The sequence below is a fragment of the Ascaphus truei genome, chromosome 7 (assembly GCF_040206685.1).
Source record: "Ascaphus truei isolate aAscTru1 chromosome 7, aAscTru1.hap1, whole genome shotgun sequence".
NCBI lineage: Eukaryota > Metazoa > Chordata > Amphibia > Anura > Ascaphidae > Ascaphus > Ascaphus truei.
In genome coordinates, this window is record NC_134489.1 from 19472611 (window position 1) to 19495815 (window position 23205).

Below are 23205 nucleotides of genomic sequence, written 5' to 3' on the forward strand. Positions count from 1 at the left end.
TTTTGGTTCTCTTCCGCTGCACTGACAGCCATTTAGTGAACCCGAGCCGAATTTTCGACTTTCGATCAAAGGAGAACGGATCGATCGGCAACTTAGACAATTACTTATCATTGTGGGGATTGTATTGATGCACCTATTAAAGGGACACATTTTTTTTTAATGTTGACTGCTGCTTTAAGAATGAAATAATTTAAATATCAATATACTTAGGGTATATTTCCCTCTGTCATTTTCTTCTTCTAACTCATTATCTTTTGAATCATGTACATGTAACTTACAGCATCTCTTGCCAGTTTCATGGAATTAGCACTTACCCTGTTGGAGTCAATTCTTGTCCTGGAGGTATAAATAGGAGGTGGGATGTTGAAGGCCTGGGGGACCAGATACTCTTCCGCGTCCATCATATCTTCAAGGTCCTCTTCGTCCAGAAGGTTTTGGAAGAACTTGCTGTCATTGGGGCTGGGAAGCTTCATACGATCGTCCCCCTGAATGAGCAGAAAGTTTTGAAGACGAAACAGAAGCTTGGTCAAAAGAATTCACTTAAACCTGCAATAAATTCCACGAAGCATTCAATCCACTGCTTCCTTAGGCTCTTTTGCAAGACTTTCTATACTCTTCCCCTGACATTGCAGCAATGAGTGCTGGGAGCTGTACTTATGCTCCTGACATAGGAGGCGCAATAATGTCAGGTAATTCACCTTTACAATTGCTCTTAGGATAAAACATGAAAGTCACAGTACTGCAAAAGAAGAAGGCGCCTTGAGAGATTTTTCTCTTCGGAAGAAGTCCTGAGTAACGCCCATCCAGACAGAAACGTCGGCAAGATCTGCAACTCTATAAGTATGAAATATATTGCGTGTTTTCATGTCCCATTCTCTGTTGGCTTGTTCTGCTCGTTGAATATATTACAGCTAAAGACAGCAGGACCACAAGTGTTTTAATGCCATGATGATCGGTGGACTCTGTGGGTGTGCTGAGGAAGGGACTTTGGTTGGAATGTTTGTGATGGGTGAATAGCAACTGGATAGCAAAGACTGCATCTTAGTTTCCACACAGCACATGTTGGAGCAACTTAAGTATGTACGTATATCTTTATTTATATAGCGCCATTCATGTACATACAGTAGCGCTTCCCAGCAATAACACACGTGATAAGCACAGAAATAACAAATACAAATAACATGTAATGGGAAAAAGTGCTTTCAGACATAAAAGTAACATTTAGGAAAAGGAGTCCCTGCCCCGAAGAGCTTATAATCTAATTGATCTAATCTAACTTATTGTGATATTCAATTGTGAGAATTGTGTGCTACAATTGTTTTTACATTTGTCTTACTACTAAAACTTGGATGAGCTTGCCCTGTTTTTTTCTTTATTTTATGAAAATATCCCAGAGTGTGACCTGGAAGATCCAGAAAAACCAAACTCTAAGGACTGAGGAAGCGACTGGAGTATATGAACTTTGAGCGTATTATTTTTGTATTTGTCTTTTTACATATATCTATAGCTTATCATTTCTATTTTATAGACTGCAAATCCACGTGTGGGGAGATTTGGGTTGAACACAGTTATATATAGTTATGGGTGGATTTGTTAGTAGGTTGGGGGAAAACCAAGAAGTATTGGTCTGCACCATTTCTCCCATTAAAGACAAGGCTGGAAATCACTTCTCTACATGACTTTTCATTCATGGCTAACACCTCAGCTGATTACATACACACAGATACCCAGTAAGCTCATATCAACCCAAATGCATGCAGCTGTTTGTGACAGATTCAATGCGGATCATTCTTCTTGTAATTATACAGGTAAATAAGAATTTTAATCAGTTAGTGTTAGGACCTGCGATATTATGGTCATGCCTTGAAGTGGCTCGCAGGCTTATAATGCTTTGGCCAAAGGGTTAAACTAAATGACCCTTTTTTCAAGATATATATATATATATATATATATATATATATATATATATATATATCTTGAAAAAAGGGTCATTTAGTTTAACCCTTTGGTTAAATACACAGTGAAATACATATATATATATATATATATATATATATATATATATATATATATGTATTTCACTGTGTATTTTTGTCATATTGGAAGTAGCTCTGGGCTCCCTTTGTGTTTTGTTTGATGCATTACATACACCTGTGTTTTTAAACAGGGTTTCCTAGGAACCCTTAGGTTTCACGGGCATCTCTAAAGGGATCCTTGCCATTTTCAAATACAAAGAATTTACAATGCATTTGATCTCAAACGTGCTTTTAGAGAGGGATGGGGTTCCGCGGATTTGCAAAATATAGCTATAGCGTTCCTTAATAAAAAAATTTTAAAAAAGGTTTAAAAACACTGACCTACACATACACAATTCTTCCTAATTATTGCCATACTCGTTCATGTCATGCCTGTTTTTTTTTTTTTAAATTTCATTTAAGTATTGGTTTGTTCCTTTTTAGTATAAACCCCAAGGTTTAGATCTTGTATTTGATTTTCTCTTATTCCCTATATAACCGTGACTGTCAGCCCTGCATAGGACTCGAGAATTATCATTAGAAGATAAAAGCTTTCAGTTCCACACAAATAAAAAAAGGTTATACGAGTCCATCACAATGCTCCACAGAGCAGCATTAAGTAGCCCTTGGAATATATCTCAAGACAGTCTTCCCACAGCTGTATAATTTGATTTATGCCAGGGACATATTGACTGGATCAGAAAGGCTATGCCTCAAACGAGCCCATCCACATCACAACTTCTGTGCTGCTCTGAGTTTCTTTTATTTTATCTCCCTCTCCTACAGAATCAATTTCTGGACAGCGTTTGACACGGTCTGGTGCTTCTTTGTCTGAAAGTTTTTTTTTTGAACTGTTATGAGTTGACATCAAAAACAAAAAGAGCAGCACATGAGTTCCACCTTCAAACTTTGCACAGCTCCAAGGAAAGTCTTTCAGGACCTCATTACCCCAGAGCATTAGGGTGGAACTTCCCATACTAACAGGGGTTAAGTATCTCAAATATCCATTTCCGCCATGCTCTTCTCAATAACTTGATCATGTCACCAATTAGTGTCTTGTCTGCCGGCTCTTGTTGGGCAATAACCTGCGTTAGTCACATTATCTGACCTGGGACAACCTGGGGTATTTATACCGTCGGGGCAGTCTCTTCCTCATTGGAATCACGGGAGAGACGCAAGCCACTCACTACTATTGTGTCTGGTTCCAGCCAAGGAGGGCTTCTTCTTGCTGTGAAGGAAGGCTTATCCGTGGCGGTCTTACGGTCCCTGGGGCTTATCCAAGACAAGGGAGGATACTGGGTGTAGGACGCCAGAAAGATACCATTATCTCATGTGTTCTCACATATGGCTGTGTGAGTAGTGTTATTGAATTTCTCTCATTTCTAAGGTTCTTTACCTTAGAATGTGTGCATTTTATCATCACTGTTGTGTTTCTAGCTTCTGTTATTATACCAGCGCTGCCCTCTTTTTTGTATCTGAAGTCCGTTCTAGCAAGTATTTTAGCTCCAGTGTGATTTGAGCAGTACCTCGCCTACACCTTCTATTGTATTTTCCTGAGTCCTTGATGATAAGAAAATTTTATATAATTTTCAAAGAAGTAAAAAGAAATAATTACATTTGTTTAAGGAAGCCAATTACATGGCTACGTTCTTTACACAATGGTCTCTGTGAATTTTTGGGGGTCTGCCCTTTTAAGTACTAAATAAACCCCCTTACACACTTGCAGCCAATCAGAAAGAGGTAGCCTGGCGTAGGCTGTGGCAATTACGTTTCCATCTACAGTAGTAAGAGCAAGGCAAGAGAACAACTCCACGATATCACAGTGGCACTTTATCTTTCACCTAGCAACAATGGCAGTAATGCAGACACAATGGGCTCAATGGAAAGATTCCAGCTGCCAATGACAGCATTACGAATAGAAAGGGAGAACAGTACACACAAATGCAACAGAATGAAGCTGTGCCAACATAACAACATGAGAATAAAAAATACATCTACATAACAGTTTCACTTTCGTGGGGATGCTGATCCAGCCCTTTATACGCTTCTTTCTCAAAGCATTATGGGATTTACAGCTCTTTTGCCCATTTTAAAAAGCAGAATGATAGAAAATAGAATAGATCAACTTTACAGAGAGGGATCTGTTTGGCAAACCTACTAATACCAGCAGGTACAGTACAATGGGAGCGAAACAGATACGATAAACGTACAATGACGAGTACAACAGAAATAGGAGAGATACAGAAGAAATGAACGGAAGAAAAAGATGCATAGGAAAAACAGTGGGAATAGAACAGGTACAGTGAAATTACATTAACAGAGATGTGTGAAGTGTGGTCAGGGACACAATGAAAGTGCAGCAAGAGGAGGAAGGGAAGTAGGACTAATGAATGAGAACAGAACAAATGGAAAAGGTATAAGGATCTAATGCCAATCAATTGACTACAATGACAGAACAATAGAATTTTCATAATGGGCCCAGTGAAACACTCTGGTCAATGCTCTCCCTGCAGAGGACATACAGTGCTCTTAATCATATACTGTACCTGGGGTTGGGATAACATTACCCCTGGACTGGTCTGTATCTCTGTTTATAAAGACTCACCTGAATGACCAAGTATCTCTGAGGGTCTCTCGCCATCCTAGAGAATTCTGCACCCAGCTCTTTAAACTTGGGACGGCTGTCAGCATCAATCATCCAACCTGGGGGGTGAATACGTGACAGTTATTCTTCTGCTGACTGGTTCCCTTGCCGGGTTGCGGTCAGACACCAACAGGTGGGAATGGATTGAAGGAATAGTCCTACAAATTCAGTAATAGCTATTTCTGCTTTCCCAATATAACCTCAAGGGATTCTTTATGCTGGAGAAAACACAGAGTAAAAGATTTTATGGTCCCATTAGTCATGGGAACCCTGGTGAATTTTCCTAAAGTTGCTCTATAATTGAACTTTTTTTTTTAAGGATGGCCATGTAGTGAAATCGTTTTAGATTAGATATGCTAAACTGAATTAGCTTCATTATTATTCCACCTCATCAGTACCAGCTTGATTTATCGTAAAGATATGTTCCGGCCTCTGAAAGAACGCTGTAATATTTGTAGTGATATTTAGTCATTGGAAATCAACAGCTCTCTTTCGGAACGAGTCTTGGGCCCTGGATTACCACCTCACTGTATCTGTGACGTCTTGCTTATTGGAGGACAACACATTATATCCGGAGTGAGCCTCGCTGATCCGCAAAGAATCCCACTTATCCGAGCGGAGGCTCCCAGATATCAGCTCCCTCACTCACATTAAACAAAGCTCACTTTGTTGCTGTGAAGTTCGCTCATTGGATGTCAGTAAGGGCCCGATCACATGGAAACTCCTATTCCCCTCTCCTCCCCCCCCCCTACCCCATTGCCAGCCCCAATCGAAATGGAAGTGGAGCCCCCTTCGCTTACGTCTCCGGCATCCTGGCGCCTGCTGCATCACGCGACCCGGAAGGGGCCGGAGGACTCCCGACACTGTCTAAAGGTTAAGAAATAACCCCCTGCAGCCGTGTTCTCACTCTAGTGGTGGTTAGATGGCAATGCGTTGCGGCTGCCGTTGCGGCTGCCCATGCTAGCACAGGAGAGTGTGCCAAGGAGAAATACTTGTCTCTCTCCAGAACAAAGCATTCACAGGAAGAATGTATACATCATCCCCCTGCCTCCTCTCTCTCAAACTCCCTGCCTACTGGAGCATGTCCAGTCTGTGCTTATACTGAAAAGATAAAAGCACAAGCATTTTAAAGCATGGCAGCCAATCTCAGAAGGATTTAACACCTTCGCACATTATTCTGGTAGATATCCGACGGCATAGCAGTTAGTCAAAAAGGGTCATTTCCCCAGTTTTTTTTCTGGGGAGGAAACATCACCAGATTAAAATATATTTTATTCTTAGATAAATTAATCTGGTGCTGTTTTTCTGCTTAGAGAATAATAATAATAAAACAAAAAAAAAAAAACAGGAACGACATTTTCATAAATTCAATCTATGGTCTGTAATGACAGTCAGTGGCTGATGGTCAGGGAAGGTATAGAATAGAACTTCTTTCTTATTTACAAAAACGAAGCATCGTCTAACATGTACAGTATATTTGACTTGTTTCCAGGAATACCTTTCCCTGTGTGTTTTTGTTGTGTTAATATTAATTTTGGGGTATACAAATAGGAAGCCACTGAGAAAAATCTGGTATCACTATGCTGAGTTGGGCTGGGGCGATGGTACTGCAGACCGTGCGGACGCCCGAACAGACTGCCTTAACGCAGTGTCCGCGTCCATGCGGCGAGTCCGCGCAGAAGCAGGAGGGGGTGCGCGTTGCGTGAGAAATCATTTAAACTGATTTCTCAGCGCGACAGATAGGTCATGTGAGCGGTTTGCCCAATGAGGGTCCATCAGCTACACCCGTCTGTTTCAATAAACATTTTGTAGTCACCACCCACGCTTTCACCCTGCTTTTTTTTGGCTGTGCTCCGCTATTCTTCCTGCTGCTGCTGGAAGTTTTCACATGCCCAATGAGGGCGAACCAGCTCTGTGACGTCACTGACACGCCCACGTTGGCGCATGTACCATGGCCTAAAACGCACCGCTTTAAGTGGGTGACGTCACAGCCGCGCACGCCTCCGCACGGGCGAAGGCACTATGGACCTGGCCTTAGACCGCTTTGGACAGTCACACAGCATAATGTACTGTATGTAAGACCGTCTATGTAAAAGCAGAGTGCCGGAGAAGGAGGAGGAGGAGGAGGAGAGTCTGATGGAATTCCGTGATCTACCTTTCTATTTATAGTCAGGGATCCAGCTTCAAAGTATTAGTTTGGCAGTGACTAGGAAGACAGAGATCTTTGCTTATAATCGCTTCCCTCTCCCCATGACAGATACTGTACAGCCTTTACCCTTCCAAATACAGTATTTACATTTTACGTTAAATACACAATAAATATACCCAAAAGCATTTAAAATCATCAAATGTAAAAAAAAGGTATAACATCTTGTTGCTTGTTAAAATAGTTCATGCGCTCCTACATATGTAAAAGCACAGCGCTGAATGTTGAAACGCCCAACAGAAATAACAATGATGTTATTATGCCTGGGTTGACATGTGTTTACTTATCTGTCTCCCTGCTACACTAACACACCTAGGAAAAGAGAATGAGTCTAGAAAGTCTAAAATGCATTGACATCGATCCCTGGTGGATGACATCTCTGTACGCCGGTCTCATGTTCCTTACATGCCATTAGCATCTATGGAGGCTATGTAAAAAACATTGGCATATGTGATTTTGTCGTAAAACAGACACACAAAAGAAGAACAAGCTAGTACGTCTCCATGCTCCCATGTGTAAAACCATTTTTTGTGTGTTGTGCGGAGTGTGCGTCAACGTCTTTTTGACAAAGAAAAAAAAAAAAGACGCTAGGGGGTTGAGTTAGAGGTGGAGTTTGCATGTTGTGTGCGGCACGTGGAAAACCAAACTACCGGCACGTGCCACTTTTGTGTGGCAGAAATGCGTCTAAGTTGTGAGTTACGGTTTTCGGGGGGCTGTAAAAGACATATGAAGGTAGACGCAAACAATTCTTAATACATCCTATGTATGAACATGACTCACGCCATACAGAGAATAGGAAAACGTGCGCCAACATAAATAATGGCATACAGATGTAGCAAGACGGACTGTCCCCCAGCGCCGCGGAGGAACCAGCAAAAGTCTGCGGCGCTGGGACCCCCTACAGCATTACTCCTTTGGCGCAACGCCCGCAAGTGGCCGTGGCTCTGAAGACGATGAGTCTTGACACCTCTGTAGCAACTTGTGGTGCTGAAGATCATAACAGATGTAAAACAAAACAACGACTCCTTATTGACAGACCCCCATGTTTCTACGTGCCAAAAAAAAAGCCACTCAGCCCACAACAAAGACACACACTGGGAGACGCACTGTCTGCTTTATGGGAGGATCTGTTTGAGTCAGCAGATGGCAATAGAAGACTCTGCATTCCTGTCATGAACACAGAATGGGCCCAAAGTCTCTTATTAATAACGGGCTTATTCATTGTCACAGGTTTATTGTGGTGTTATGCGGTGGCCTTTCGGAATAAACCAGAGAGGGAGAAGGGACATCTCGGAGGGAGTGGGCGGTTAATCGCACTTAAATGAAGCCAGAAGCCTCAGGGAGACTCCGATTGTAATGAGAAGAATGGGCTGGAGAGACGCACTTCAAGAAACAAATGACTTGCTGTTATCTAATTACAATGTGGGGCACGTATATCAGCAATGTGCATGTTTACAGCATATTGCATTGCTTTATCCCGCTGCAACATAGACAGTGAGTTAGTTCGGCACTTTGCAATCAGCCATTGCTAATAAAAGGGGAACACATTCTATGCTGGTTCGCTTACCATATACAGCAGTGTAATAAATAGGTCGCCTGATATTTCAGACAGACACACAGTCACACGGTCACTTAGCCCTGTGAAAACTCCCTCTCATAGGAGGGCACCTCCCTTTGTTTCTTAGCACCACTGGCCTGATACATCCAAAAGGAATCTTGCATTAGAGGGATAATTCAATACACCTCAATGTGGGTGACTGCACCACAAACGTCCTAAAAACCCCATTCAAGTCAACAGAGTTTTGGACCCAAGTTCTTTGTTGGTGTAGGTTAGCATTACAATGCCAATAAAACCCTCACACCTTTTTGTCCTTACTGATCTCTAAACGATTTGGGCATGCCAGTCACTGTTGAAAAACAGAGATGTTAACACTAGAAAATGAGTTTAATAAACACTGTATCCTATACAATACAGTGAGATATACCTTTAACCTGATAAAAGTACCCTATGTACACTTGATGTTCTTAAGTTCTAATCACTTTAGGCCTCTCTGTTGTGCTGTGTAGCCGTCTCATGCTACAGTATGTACATGTTCCTGCCCACATGTAACGTGTTACTGGCCCTAAGTGTGCTTCTCACATCTCATTAACGTACAGTAGATACTTTAATATGACACAGATTTGTTTTCAGTAAATAATTTAAAAAAAAAGTCTCCCGGGCACCTCTATCGCTGTGTTCAGTGACCTGAGGAATAACTTACATTTTACCATGACCATGTAGACATCAATGGTGCAAACAGGAGGCTGCGGTAGTCTCTCCCCTTTCTCCAACAGGTCAGCGATTTCCCGCGTTGGGATTCCATCATAGGGCTTCCCACCAAAGGTCATTAGCTCCCAGATAGTGACCCCTACAAAACAGGAACTATTGTTATACTCAAGACGCAACCTATAGTAGCTGAAGAGCTTATGGCTGATTAAAGATGCAATCCATTATTTTTCACTTTCAAAAACATAATTGATGCTATTATTGTCTTTCACCACATATAATTATTGAAATATTCCGCTGTGTAGTTAAACTAAATGTACCACTTGACATTAAAAAAAAACTTTAGTCAATACACCACTTACCATAGCTCCAGACGTCACTCTGATGGGTGAACTTCCTGTAGTGGATGCACTCCAGGGCCATCCATTTAATCGGCATCTGAATTAAAACATAAGAATTACCAGTACTGTAAAAGATCACAAAGTCCATCAGTCCAAGAATCCTTCTTCTCAACAGTGGTAAACATGGGACGCTTTCTCACTGAGTGTATAAACCCATAGATGTTATATGGAGTGGACCTCAATCAAAAGGCTGAAGCTCCAAACTCATTTCAGTTGATCTTATTAACTTGAGATATCAAACAAAATGATGCCCCTGTTACAATACACCGAGACAACATATCTGCATGGAAGATCATGTTAACCTGTGTGGAATGAAAGTATCCTCTGTATGTTCCATTACAGTGTGTTGAAACCCACATTTTATTATCCTAGGTGGCCTGTTGGTGATCTCTACATCTCTCATTTCACGTGCTACACTAATCGCTATGTGCCCATGTCATATGATGCAGGCTTTGGGTAAAGTAACTTAAGAGTTAAAACAGCAGTGGCATTGATCTTAAATGGAAGACAGCATAATCCTGATGAATAAGTAAGCTCTGTCTTTTTTGGTGCTACAACGATATGTTGTTGTAACATGATATTAGGTGCCTACCTTTCCTCCATCTGCATTATATTCCTTTTCATCCCCTTCCAGAAGTCGGGCCAGTCCAAAGTCTGTGATCTTCACGTGGTTGGGAGACTTCACCAAAACATTCCGGGCTGCCAGGTCCCTGTGGACAAGATGACGTTCCTCCAGGTACATCATACCCTACAGCACAGAACAAGTGTGGCAATTACCTTCTGACAGCTAACAAAGCAAGCTCGCACTAATAGATATTATTCAACACAGAATTTGACACATACCTTAATGTTGTATGTGCATCACTTAACGCTGACTAACTCTTATTATTGACACTCCCCAAATTGAACAGAGTGTGAGACAGATGTAAAGTACATTGATACATTCATGCTAAAAAGAGCATCCTGGCTAGAGAAAGTAAAGTTGAATTATCTAACCTCTACAAGTGCATTAATACACCAATTCAACATGGTATCTTTAAAGGGATTTATCCCCCCTCCCCCCCTGAAAAATAGAAGGACTTGATTCAAGTGGTTTTGCCAGGTTCTTCCCTTTTTAAACAGTTACGAAAGCTAAATAAGTAAATAATTGGCCCCTTCTTGTCAGAGTGTATTCATTTAGTGTAAACAGCCTCAATGCACAGAGTAAATTAATGTCACAGTCTCCCGTGGCAATCCTCCAATTCTTCTCTTCTCCATATTAATGCCGTACTCTTGGATGTTAAGACTATTAGACAAGATCCATGCTCTGTGTCTGTATCCTGAGCACATTCATTCTGTTGTGAGCTGTTTGCTATTAATGAACCATCCAGGTGTCTTGACAGATAAGCCAACAATACCTCAACGCATGTCTCGTGTCTCCCCAAAGCATTTCTCAGCTCTGAGGACACCAGCCTTCTGCTCTCACAGAAACGGAAATGTACACGATACCTACTTACAGTAACACTCGACGTAGTCTCTAGCTTTTATTCCCTGTTCAGAATCGCTGCTTTTTGTGGTATTCTGAATTTTTATTTTTTATTTCTACTGTATTTGTCGTTTCTTTCCAATGCCAGGAATACTTGATCTACATTTCAATGTATTTGTAGGTAAAATAGGAGGGGGGGGGGGAATCATGTTGATAAAATATACATTGCAGTGGCCCTAGGATGTCTGCAGTATTGTTTGGGAGGCAGCCACAGAAGTTGCTGGCATATATGGAGTATATGCCAATAAGGCCCTAAAAATAAAAACTGCAGTAGTGCTCTACAAGGCTGTTCCCAAAAGTGAAAACAATGAGAGGATGGGGGGGAAACGAATGCTTTAAATGAATGTATTGCTTTACAATACATATGAAGCCGCTTTGTCACTGAAATGGTTAAAGAGGCAGCAGCTGAGGCCGCTTTGTCACTGAAATGGTTAAAGAGGCAGCAGCCTTACCATTGCTCTGTGGCCAAGTCATTATATGAAGCGGCTAATGGAATTACAAGCACCATAATTAACCACAAAGTGTTCATTTACACAGGGCTCTAGGCAGCCCAATTTAAAGGGTCACGCCAAAAATGGGGAGAGTATAGGGACCCAGAGCACCTATTATATCTATACATCCTGTAATCACAGTTAACATGAGAGTATAGGCTAATAAATAGGGGTTTCATTAAATATAAATGCACACCGCTGTAACAGGTGAGATAGCTGGGATTCTTCACGTGCTGGAGCAGGTGACCTGTTCTGGTACATGATTCCCTAGAACTAGAAAGCCTTGTAGAGTATTAGTCTGCAATGCAATTGTTGGCAACAGTATGCAATGCAACAATCTGCAATACTATACTCTGCAATGCAATGCCATGTAAGCCAACACTCAGTATTACAATACTCTTAAGCAACACTGTTCAAAGCAACAATTCTCTATGCAATACTGTGCATTACAATACTCTGGAATGCATTTCTTTCCTGGACACTTCAGCACTTCAAGATTCAAAAAGCAAATCTCGCTGTTAACAAAATCTCTATATGTTCTTTAAGAAATTACATTTATTAATCCTAATTACACACTTCCCTTTCAAATCCTCCAACACTTTTACATTCCCCCTCCCCCCCAAAAATATTGGTATCAAATTATTTTGGAAGGGCCTATTAAAGCAGCAGTTCAAGCAAAATCCTACATGTGTGTGTTTTTTTTTAATAAATCAGTTCTGTACTATGAGAAAATACTTGTAGCATTAAAAAAACAAAAAAAAAGAATGTTTTAAAGACATTTTTAATGTTTTTAATGTAGCATTTCCAAAGTGACAGCCCCTTCCTCTTCTGATAGGCTCTGGCTCTTGAGCCCCGCCCTCTCTCTATCAGTGCACCAATTGTATCTAGTAACTGCCCAGTCAGTCATATTCCAGGACTACATTGCCCACAATGCTGTGCAAGAAATTAATTAAATAACCCTGAACAAGCGATCTATTACAGTCGATTACAGGAGAACGGATCGATCTGCAGCGTAGCTAATCACTTGTCAGTGTGCAGATTGTATTGATGCGCATATTGAATGGGAAACAAATATATATATATATATTTTTAATAAACAGCAGCTTGAACTGCAGCTTTAAATATATTTGGGGATTTCACAATTAAGTACATGGTCAACATTAGGTCACGCGACCCACTGAGTACATGGCACTGAATATTGGTCTAATAGAAGATCGGACATCCTGAAATGAATATGCTAAACAATAAACCCCAGAGCGTCCACTTGTAGGAATGACCGTGCAGAATGCAATTTCCACGTCTCGGTCTCATGCAAGCTTCTTAGTCTGCTCTGAAGGGCAGTGGCAGGGAGCAGCTCCATTTGGAAAACATGAACTACAAGTACATTTAGCAGTTCAATTCAAGGAGACTGTCTGAAGAGAACATTAAATTGTATTTGACTGATGTCTAACACAATATGGCTGCACAAGGAGAGATGAGACGTCATTCACCAGACTGGCCTTTGTCTGGAAAATAAGGTGAACACAGATTTTGTGACTGCACCGACAGAGATAGTTGGCTGCATGTGTACCCAAGAGAGATACGTTTCTAGCCAAGTTTGCCCCTCAAAATACAGCTGTGACTCAGGCTATCCACAGTATGAAAAGCTTAAGCATACAGCAACGTCACCTGCAGCTTCATAAATAAACAAAAAAAACCTATTCTCTATATCATTAGTGGGGTTTCCCATTCATTTCCAAATTACTGTAACCATGTATTATTTGTCTTAACTCTATGCACAGGACATACTTGAAAACGAGAGGTAACGCTCAATGTATTACTTCCTGGTAATATGCAAAGGTATGTGGGTATGTAGCACACCAAAACAGTGCAAATAAATGCAAAAAAAAACGCGATACTTGCGCACAATGCCGGAGCTCCTGGTTCAAGGATGGCCTATCTGCAGCAATCCAAGTATACAGCAACAGGAAAGATGATCCACAGGTTTTTAGCAAAATAATTTATTCATATTATACAACGTTTCGGCCTCACGTAGGCCTCATTACCAGTCACTTGACAAAGGCCTAAGTGAGGCCGAAACGTTGTGTATTATGAATACATTTGTTTGCTAAAAACCCGTGGAGCCCTGGATCATCTTTCCTGTTACTTCCGGGTAAAACATTTTATAAATAAATACTTGACGAATCATGCTTTACAGTCCCGTGAGGCTGCTCCCACCTCTATGATGCCCGAATCAAAAAGGGCAGCCTTGACAAAGGCGAATGCCTTCTGCCCACTTTATTTACTTAAATGTATAGTTTGTCATGTAGGACCATGGAATGGCGTACATGGTTTTAACAAGGTATGGGGGAAAGACAGGTTTGTGCTGTTCTACTAAAGCAGGAGCCAAAAGAGTTGGTAGAAAATCTCAATGCTCTTCACCCTCCCACATCAGAACTGAAAGATGGATGCCTCCTGCGTTTAAATGTTTACAATGCATGCGCGGTAAATATTGTTCTGTCCTCATTATTGATTTGTCTCTGTTATTAACTACATTTCTATCTAACTGGTACTCATATAGGGCATGAATAAACCAAATTTCTGTATCATTGGGGTGGGGCAAACAGGATTGATAGTCACCCCCCTCCCCCAGTTCTAGTCCCTGTTGTGAATAAACAAAGCAATAACGTCTGATTGACGTTCCAATATGGTTTAAAATACTTGCATTTGTTTTAGTTTTAACCTATTAATCGTGTCACTGTAACTCGTTTACGTTGGGAATGCATCCCAACCCATTCAAGAGTCTCAATGGATTAAAACAGGGGCGGCCAACTCCAGCCCATAAGGGTCACCGACAGGTCAGGCTTTCAGGATTCCCTGCTTCAGCACAGGTGGCTCAATCCGTGGATCGGTCATTATGATTGAGCCACCTGTGCTGAAGCAGGGGTATCCTGAAAACCTGACCTGTTGGTGGCCCCTGAGGGCTGAAGTTGGCTACCCATGGATTAAATCGCAGAGATGGTTGTGTGCATGTTGTGTTTTCGGCTGAAAGATTTTCTATAATAAAAAAAAAAAAAGCCGTATCAAGCCAGAAATCTGCCAGGCCGGCTGGGAGGGGTCTCTGGCCTGCGATGGAGGGGGGCTTCAGCCTGCGAGGGAGGCGGCCCGACCTCATATCAGGGTACAGCAGAGCATGAGAAACCCCACAGGCTCCCTAAGACTTTCATCCAAGAGAGATATAATGAGGATCAATTATAAGTGGGTCACAATACCTTCAGTCATGTATTAATTGTGTCTAAAAGTACTTGGAGATCAAAGAATGAAATACATTACGTAAGAGAAAAAAAACATGTTTTTTTTTGGTTTCAAGTAATTGCAAATAATCTTTGCTACAGGGCCTGGTAAAGTATTTAGAGTTCTTCAAATGGTTGAGCAGCTAATGGCTAAGGATGACTATGTTGGTTAACTGCTTTTATTAACCCTGCAAATGTTGGAGAAGCATTGGGTGAAAAAGGGTTTCACTGTTCAAAAATGTAAACTGAAAGAACAAACACGTGTTTTAAAAACCAAATGTGGAGCAACCCCCCCTCCCACGCCACCCCCCCCCCCAAGCTCTGTGGGAGATTGGAACATTCCAGGTGCTAATTTGACAGCTGAAAGATAGACAAGGCCATTGTATCTGTGACAGCTGTCTGAACCAATCAAAATGCTCCGTGCTTGAAAGTGCCATTGTGAAGCTTTGCTGAATGGAGTATTTTGATTGGTTAATCTTTTATCTCTGATTTAAATACTCCAACAGCTGTCCTTAATGACAGTGGAGTTTTAGGGGCTGACATTATTAGGCACTCTGCTGGGTCTCCAGTACAGATGGGAGAAACCGTCAAAATCCATTACTCAGAATTTCCCGAGCTTTCCATTCAAAATCCGTTCCGCGGGGTAAAATCCATTGACGGATTGTTCCAGTTTCGATCCGTGCGGCTTCATCCAAAACCGCCATTGGATACAATCCGCTGGTGAATTTAAACAATCCAATCTGCGGATTCCGTAATCCGTTGAAGGATTTTAACAATACAAAAATCGGCGGATTCTGCACGGATCCCGCGCACGGATTGCAGAATCCGCAGATTACATTCTTAAAATCCATCAGCGGGTTTCTAAATCTACGGATTGGATTGGTAGAATCCTCCGACGGATTGCAAAATCCGTGCATTGGAATGTCGGGGGTAAAAAAAAAAAAAATCCGGAAAAGACGACTCGCCCTTTTTGAGACAGATCCGAGGAAACCCGGAGACCAAAGGAAGCGGGCGATCTGAGGCGGATCCAAATCCACACAAAAAAATTCACCCGTCTCTAAGAAGAGGCAGCTTTAGATGGCTGGAAGAGTATAGTCATGCTTAGTATTAATGTATACAGACATGTGCTCATATTCAGTGATCATCCTTTAACGCTAGTACATGCTTGAAATGTATAAATCACCGCTGATTTCTTTCAGCTAAAACATTAAGTATGGTTGTCCTAAAAGCTCTCATGGATATTCCCTGGGTAGTGTCTATTTTGTGATGTAATGCGACTATTAACACACAAAATGAGCTTTCCTGATTTACTACGAAATCCTTATTTAATTCTCTTCAGTTTATGGTCTCTTTGTGCAAGTACCTAAATCAATCCAAATAAATCTGCGGAGAGCCCCGTAGGGACGGCGGGAAACTTCCATCACAAGGAGTGGAGCTATAATAAGCTTATTGGTCTTGGAGATAACTAGAGACCTTTGCATGTTCTGATACCTTACAAAAGGTGCAATCTATCAGCATTCGTTTTACATTTTACATTCCCTAGTAAGAGAGAGTGCTACATTACATGTCACCCCTATGTAGCTGGCAACCTGGGATAGAGCAATATGGCCACCCACCAGCAATCTGGATACCACTAGACTTTGATGTTCCAACACAAACCAAAACAGGAAGAATGTCATGGATGTTTCTTTCATTTGACTTTGGTTTTTATAAGGACGACTCAGGCTGATCACATGTTGTACAAAGAAAAACAGAATAAAGTCCTGACTCGAACGGAGTGTATCTTTGGGTGGGTGAAACTCTTGGTTGCATTGTTTAGGGTGCAGTTTTAAATGCCACTAGTCAGCAGCTGGAGAGCAAAATGAGTCTCATCTACAGTATAAATGGAACAATCATTTTGCCGGCTAACTTAGCAGCCAAAGACAAAACACAGTGCATGGAGAACCCATTTACTGACAAAGGTAACAAAAAAAAGGAAGTGTCCATTCATAATATAAAGCAGGGGCGGCCAACTCCAGTCCTCAAGAGCTGCCAACAAGTCAGGTTTTCAGGATATCCCTGCTTCAGCACAGGTGGCTAAATCAGTGGTTCGGTCAACGACAGCTACTGATTGAGCCACCTGTGCCGAAGCAGGGAAATCCTTAAAACCTGACCTGGTGGTGGCCCTTGAGGACTCCTGCTATTAAGTGATGACCAAACTTTAATGATTATTTTCTTCTTTGATGGGACCCATTGTCTTGACGTTTTTTTTGGGGAGGGTGGGGGGGAGGGGTTGGGTTCTTTCAGCATAACCGAGTAAGAGACTGCTCTGCGGGTATTGAAACCAGCACCAACAAGGCACCGGGTAAAGGTTAATTTCCTACGTCTCCTGAGGGGAGGTGTGTTCTCTGCCTCTGTTATTTTTGCTATACATGAACACACTTTTTAATCAGTCACAATGTATCACAGCTTGAAAAGGTATCTTGTTTCAAAGATTAGAGTCCTTCCCCTACAGATTCAGGCAGGGAGTATCGGTACAGTATGTGCAGTGAAGTAGTGAATGTAAATTGCTTCCAGGAGCCGTTCGTCTCAGTGGCTTATTCTCTGGATAAATATGACGCGCTCTGCAGTTCTGTGAATGAGTAAGTGATAAGTCATTATTCCAGCTAGAGGACAGGAAAAGGAGAAAGTCTGAAGCGAGGTGGAGATGAGAGGGAAGCAAATTAAGATCCTACAGTCTGCTGATCATTGCTGCAGACTGTCACTGAATTCCATGGAGGACCTTGCAAACTCGCATAGCCCCACTCCCCCACCTTCCCATGACTATTTTCTGCAGTATGTAGGGGACAGACATACAGTAAGAGGGTAAGGGCATTATTATAACGCTGGAGTAATATATATCCTTTTGTGTGCCCAATGTCCTGCTGAGTGCTGACTAGATAGGGGCAAAACGTTTCCCCCTTGCATTAACCCAATGGATGCCACCATGACGTAGCAACCACCACTCAAGGGGCCGAACGCAAAAGTTGTGATCACATGATTGCTCCGAGGAGCGGTCACGTGATCGCAATGTGCCAGAGGAGCTGTGGCACTCTGGAGGCTGAAGGATGAACCAAAGTGGACCTGTATTCATGTGGCATTAGACCAGAAGGCGGCCCAGTGTGGCAGAGACACCAGTCTAGGATATTTGGTCATGGCCATTTCACCGTGACCAAGTGACCACAAGCATTTAGCCGCAATTGACCTCGCCGCGGAGACACTCGACCGTCACTCGTTATGCCACCAAGGTAAGTCTCTAACATTAGCCCTCACCCTAATAACCTTAACACCTTACCCTAACCAGTAAAACCCCTAAAGTTAACCCCCTACCTTAAAACGTACCTTATCTTAGAAGCGCCTGGCGGTGGAGGGTCCAGAGGCTGGGGGCGGCTGCGGGTTCCGTCTGCGTTCAAACGGGGTCTTGGTGGCGGCGGCGAGTTGGCCATGACCAAATGTCCCATTCAGCGGGCAGACTGTCTGAATTTCTAATCGAAGTTATCACAGCCACATTCTCTGCCTTAACCTCTTGCCGACACGCAGTAATTACATGGGTATGAAGAGTCTGCATTGTCAGACTCGCAACCTCTCGCAAAGAAGTGTATTTAAAATGGATTACTTCTGCTCCTTAGGCAGCCGATCAATACGGATGTGGTTCTGAATAGGTAGTGAGATGTCAGTGGACTGAAGCAGCTCTCCTTTGAGTCGCTGGGAAAAAAAAATTAATTAAAAATCAATGAGGTGTGCTGCCTATTATTACAGAAACCTCAGGATTAAGAGACACGACGAGGGATCGCTTTACACAGCTACAAGAGGGCGGATTAAACCAGGCTACGAGAGAATATTCAGGGTAAAATTACACACATTTGGGGGCCGCTCCGCGTAGCCCCGAAGTTGTCAGTGCCAAACGCGTCATGTTCAGAAGTGGCGGAATGAAATTTGGGACAAAACCGCCATTCTCTATTGCAGATCGCTTCTTGGAAACCGCCATTGTCTATTGCAGATCGCTTCCTGGAAACCGCCATTCTCTATTGCAGATCGCTTCCTGGAAACCGCCATTCTCTATTGCAGATCGCTTCTTGGAAACCGCCATTCTCTATTGCAGATCGCTTCTTGGAAACCGCCATTGTCTATTGCAGATCGCTTCTTGGAAACCGCCATTCTCTATTGCAGATCGCTTCTTGGAAACCGCCATTCTCTATTGCAGATCGCTTCTTGGAAACCGCCATTCTCTATTGCAGATCGCTTCTTGGAAACCGCCATTCTCTATTGCAGATCGCTTCTTGGAAACCGCCTGTATAAAAATAATGACAAACCTCCCGGATTGTATGCGGTTTAGGAGCGGAATGACCCGAGGTGCGTGTTAACTCCATCCCCAATCTGGCTGATGGGTTTAGCTCTCTCAGCCAAACCCATGTAACTGGGTGTAACTCGCCATACCAGTCTCGCCACGCTTAAGGGGCGCGAATAAAAAGTTTTTAGTAGCGGTTTGCTACGAAAATAGCAGTTTTATAAAAAAAAATTAAAAAAACGCGAGTTGGATTCTTTTTTGACAAAGCGATCGGATTGGCAGAACCGGAGAGAAACCGCTTCTAAAAAAAACCCCGTTTAGACACGGATTGGACATGCGAGAAGGGCTTACAGAATAGCAAAGCGTGCCAAGCCGCCGCTAAGTGCCCTATAGAAGCGGTTTGTCACACTGTGGAGCTACTAGAATAGGCCAGCAGGTTCATTTTATCCATCGGGGGACTATGTATGAAAGCTTCCGCTCTGTAGAACAGCACCAGGTTTGCCAAAGCTTTGCTTCCTTGAGAGATCCTTAGGCCTGTTATATAGTGCGCGTGCGGGCGCGTGTCCGGCGCGTGCATTTGGTGTGTGCGCGTTTAGTTAGTATAGCACACGTGGCGGCGTGCACGGCTAGGGGACGTGGCTCTGGTGTTAACCCTTTCACTGGCAGAGGAGCCAGCAAGCAAATTACAACATGATAAAAGGCGGGTTTCATCATGGCTTTCCTAAAAGACTATGCAGTGATGGGAAACAACATAACCGGTATTCAAGTTGTTTTTTTCTCTTCACACACACATCCCCGGGAATTGATGTGTTGTGAAATTGAGCCTCTTGGTTCTCCAGAGGTCGCGGGACCTATAAAAGCCTGTGACCCCGCAGGGCTAGAGGTGAACGCGTTATGATATTAAATCTCGTCTCTGGTTGAAGAGCTGTACAATCATTTATATCGTCAGGAAGGAAGGGAATGATCTAAAAGCCAAGAACCCAAGTAGTGTCATCGTTAGCGTGTAAACCCCGAGGGAAGGAATGGAGGGAGAGCGGGTGTATGGTGGAAACTTGCAAATACTTCGAACACGGTCGCCGTTTCTGATTTTTAACCCTTTTGCGGCCTTTCTGAATTACCCGGTAGAGCACAGCCGCCGGCGTGCCAGGGGACCTTGCGCTGTACCCAGTACTTTATGCTAAAAATGCTAGGCGCAAATTGCGCTCCGCTGAGCGCGATCTTCCGTTTGTTACATCAGGGGGCTGGATGTGATGGTTGAGATCCCGGAAGTCCCGTGGCACTGGGGTGCTGCCGGACTTTCGGCATCGGTAATTCTCAACCTTGAAATAATCAGGCAAAGCATTTTTACCTCGTTTTATATAGGTTTTAAAACATGAAGCGAGGGAGTTGAAATCACAAGTAATTTTTTCTTGAAAAACTGGAGCTGCAGATTAAAGATAACAAAGAAGTGATACTCTTCGTTTATCAACAAATACACAGTAGTACGTTGTATTCTCTAGAGCAGGGGTGCGAAAACTGGGGGGCACGCCGGAGTTTTGTGGGGGCGCGCAGCGGTTTGAGGCCATATGCTCTTCAGCACGAGGCCTCTGTAAACTCAATCACCAGTCTTCGGTCCACGTGTCTCCATGGCAATGGGTGTCATGTGACATCACGTGACCTCAAAGCGTCATTAAAGGTAAGGGGGAGACGCAACCCAGGGGAAAAGCAGGCAGGGGGGCACAGCCCAAACTTTTTAAGTAGCTCCCCTGGCTCTTACCAGCTCTCCGGCATCTCATTTCTGCGGCGTCCTGTGATGTCACGATGTTGCATTGTCATGGCAACGTGCCGTCGCGTTGTCATGGCAACACATTGTTATTTGACGTTGCGGTGTCAGTTTCGCCGTGTTGTCACGGCGACATGTCATCAAGAGAAGCCGGAGTGAAAGTAAGGGGCAGTTACAGAGACCCCGCGCTCTCCCCTGGCAATCAATTGACATGTTGTGGGGAAGAGCACGGGGTCTCTAAGCATGGCGCCCCCCTTAGAAAATGTTGTACCCCCCTTAAGCGGCATGCCCACCAGTTTGCGCACCCCTGCTCAAGCTGGGTTACCTTGCGTCCATATTTTCACGGACATGTCCGCATAGTTAATATAAAGTCGCCGTCCGGGAATTTGTTTTAAATAACTAAAAACGCCTGGGATTTTTGGCCACACCTTTGGCCGGATTCGACCATCTTTACTCCTAGCGACAAAACGGCGAGAAAACCTGGTCCAAAATCGCACCGTGCTTATCAAAGGAAATGAATCCTACTGTAAGCAATCGGAATTCTGTTGCAGGTGTCTTGTTACCCAGATTTGCAGAAGACTTTAGTAAATACCCCCCTAAATCAGTGATGCCAACTACGACCAATTTCACTCAACTGCAATTGTTGCTGGTGTGCTTTTGTATGGAGGACATGTATGTGTAAGATGAAGGTGCACTGTACAGCTATAACCCTTTCCTGACAGTAGTGCATACAATGCATAATGCATTGCAGGCAGGGAAGGGTTAGCCCTGCATTGTCAACCAACCTGGCAGCAGGGCAATCTCGAGGGGGGGGCCCTGTGCCACGTTGCTGTGCACAGCCGTGGAACGATACCAGCCTGTGCCTGCATGTAATGACACCAAATGAAACCAGAGCTGCAAGGCACCAGTAACTCCCCTCCCCTCCTGCCCAGCTCTCCCAAAATCAGCCAGCCTGTCACCCTGTACGTCTCACCCTTGAGGAGGCTCCCAGCAGTGTAATGTATTCTGCTTATCTCAGCCGTGTAGCTGCAGCCCCGGACTTGATATATCTGCAGTGTGCTATCTGTGCAAGGTTCAGTTCATGGATGTGCATGACTTTTAAACAGCAATAAATCACCAACAACTATAATAAAATCCAGTTAAAAAATAAAACGCTACTATTCCCCCCCCCCTCGATTATTTGACCATTCAAGAATAAATCATGTTTTTTTCTTGTATAGCGTTGGCAGTGTATGTAGTTTTGCAGGCACGAGTCCCTGCCCTGCAGAGCTTGCTATCTATTTCTGGGTGCCTGAGGCACAGGGAGGTAAAGTAACTTACTTGCCCAAGGTCACCAGGAGCCGACACCAGGGATTTTATGATTTAGGCCATATTTATGCTATAAAATCAGGAAGCGGTACAGGCTTCATAAAATAACTCCCTTTGCCTTAAAAAATACCCAAGTAGAATTGTAAGTTTGCAAATAAAAAAGCAGTGGTACTGTAGGTGTGAAAATACCAACAAATAATAGAGCTCCATAACCTTTAGGACGATCACTCTTTGGGGATATGTATCAAGTGTCGCAAATTGTAGCATTTCTCCAAAACTGGTGCAAATTGCATAATTTTTGACAGTGTCAATGTATTAAGGTGCTTGCTCCATTTTTGTGTCCCAAATTTGCTCCACTAGTTAAAGGGGGTCATTATAGGAAGAATTGGGGGGGGGGGGGGAGAGTCAGCGCAATACTATAAGGAGATGTATCAAAGTTGCGGCGATAACTGGTGCGAATTTCCTCTCTCTTTGCGTCAGGTTTGGGGGGTGTCCCCCTCCATGCCCAAGATACCTGTGCCAAATGTAAGAAGCAAAATTTGAAAGATTCATACGCGTCGCTGGCGCAATTGAAGGCAAATGCTCTGTGCTTGTCGCAAATTGCACCCTTTTTTATACTTATCCCCCTTTAACAGGTGTGCTGTGAGATTCTGCCATGTTAGGTGCCCCTGAACAAGCTGCAAAGTGCAGTGAAATGCGTCGGGCTACATTTGAGGAGGACGGTATCGGAGGAGAAGCTGAGCACCGGCGGTCACGCTGCTAATCTCGCGGAGGCGGCGCACACCTACCGGGACGCTGTAGGAGGTCTGGAGTATAGGAGTGGAGGAGGCCGCCAAGATACAGACGTCGCCATGTTAAACATCGATAACCAGAAGCTCAATATTCCCCCCACTGTGTCCTATATGCTTGATACTCACATATGTTTGTGAGTTTTCTGCACTATGTGTATCTGTCTCTTGCTTATTTGAGGTGATCTTGGAGAAAAACATCTATCAGAACCATTTGTTGT

At 43.2% G+C, this 23205-nt stretch overlaps 1 protein-coding gene across 5 annotated transcripts in view; it reads right to left on the minus strand.

The window, feature by feature from the left end:
* The window catches only part of ERBB4 (erb-b2 receptor tyrosine kinase 4), a 701260-nt gene that overhangs the window by 35731 nt on the left and 642324 nt on the right, over positions 1-23205 (minus strand). For all 5 annotated transcript variants that reach the window (XM_075607205.1, XM_075607203.1, XM_075607206.1 and 2 more), the window contains 5 exons: positions 10125-10280; positions 9494-9569; positions 9127-9273; positions 4621-4718; positions 315-485 (listed from right to left, as the gene is read on the minus strand). In XM_075607205.1, coding sequence (XP_075463320.1) covers positions 315-485; positions 4621-4718; positions 9127-9273; positions 9494-9569; positions 10125-10280 — 648 coding nt within the window. The remainder of the gene's footprint in view (positions 1-314; positions 486-4620; positions 4719-9126; positions 9274-9493; positions 9570-10124; positions 10281-23205) is intronic.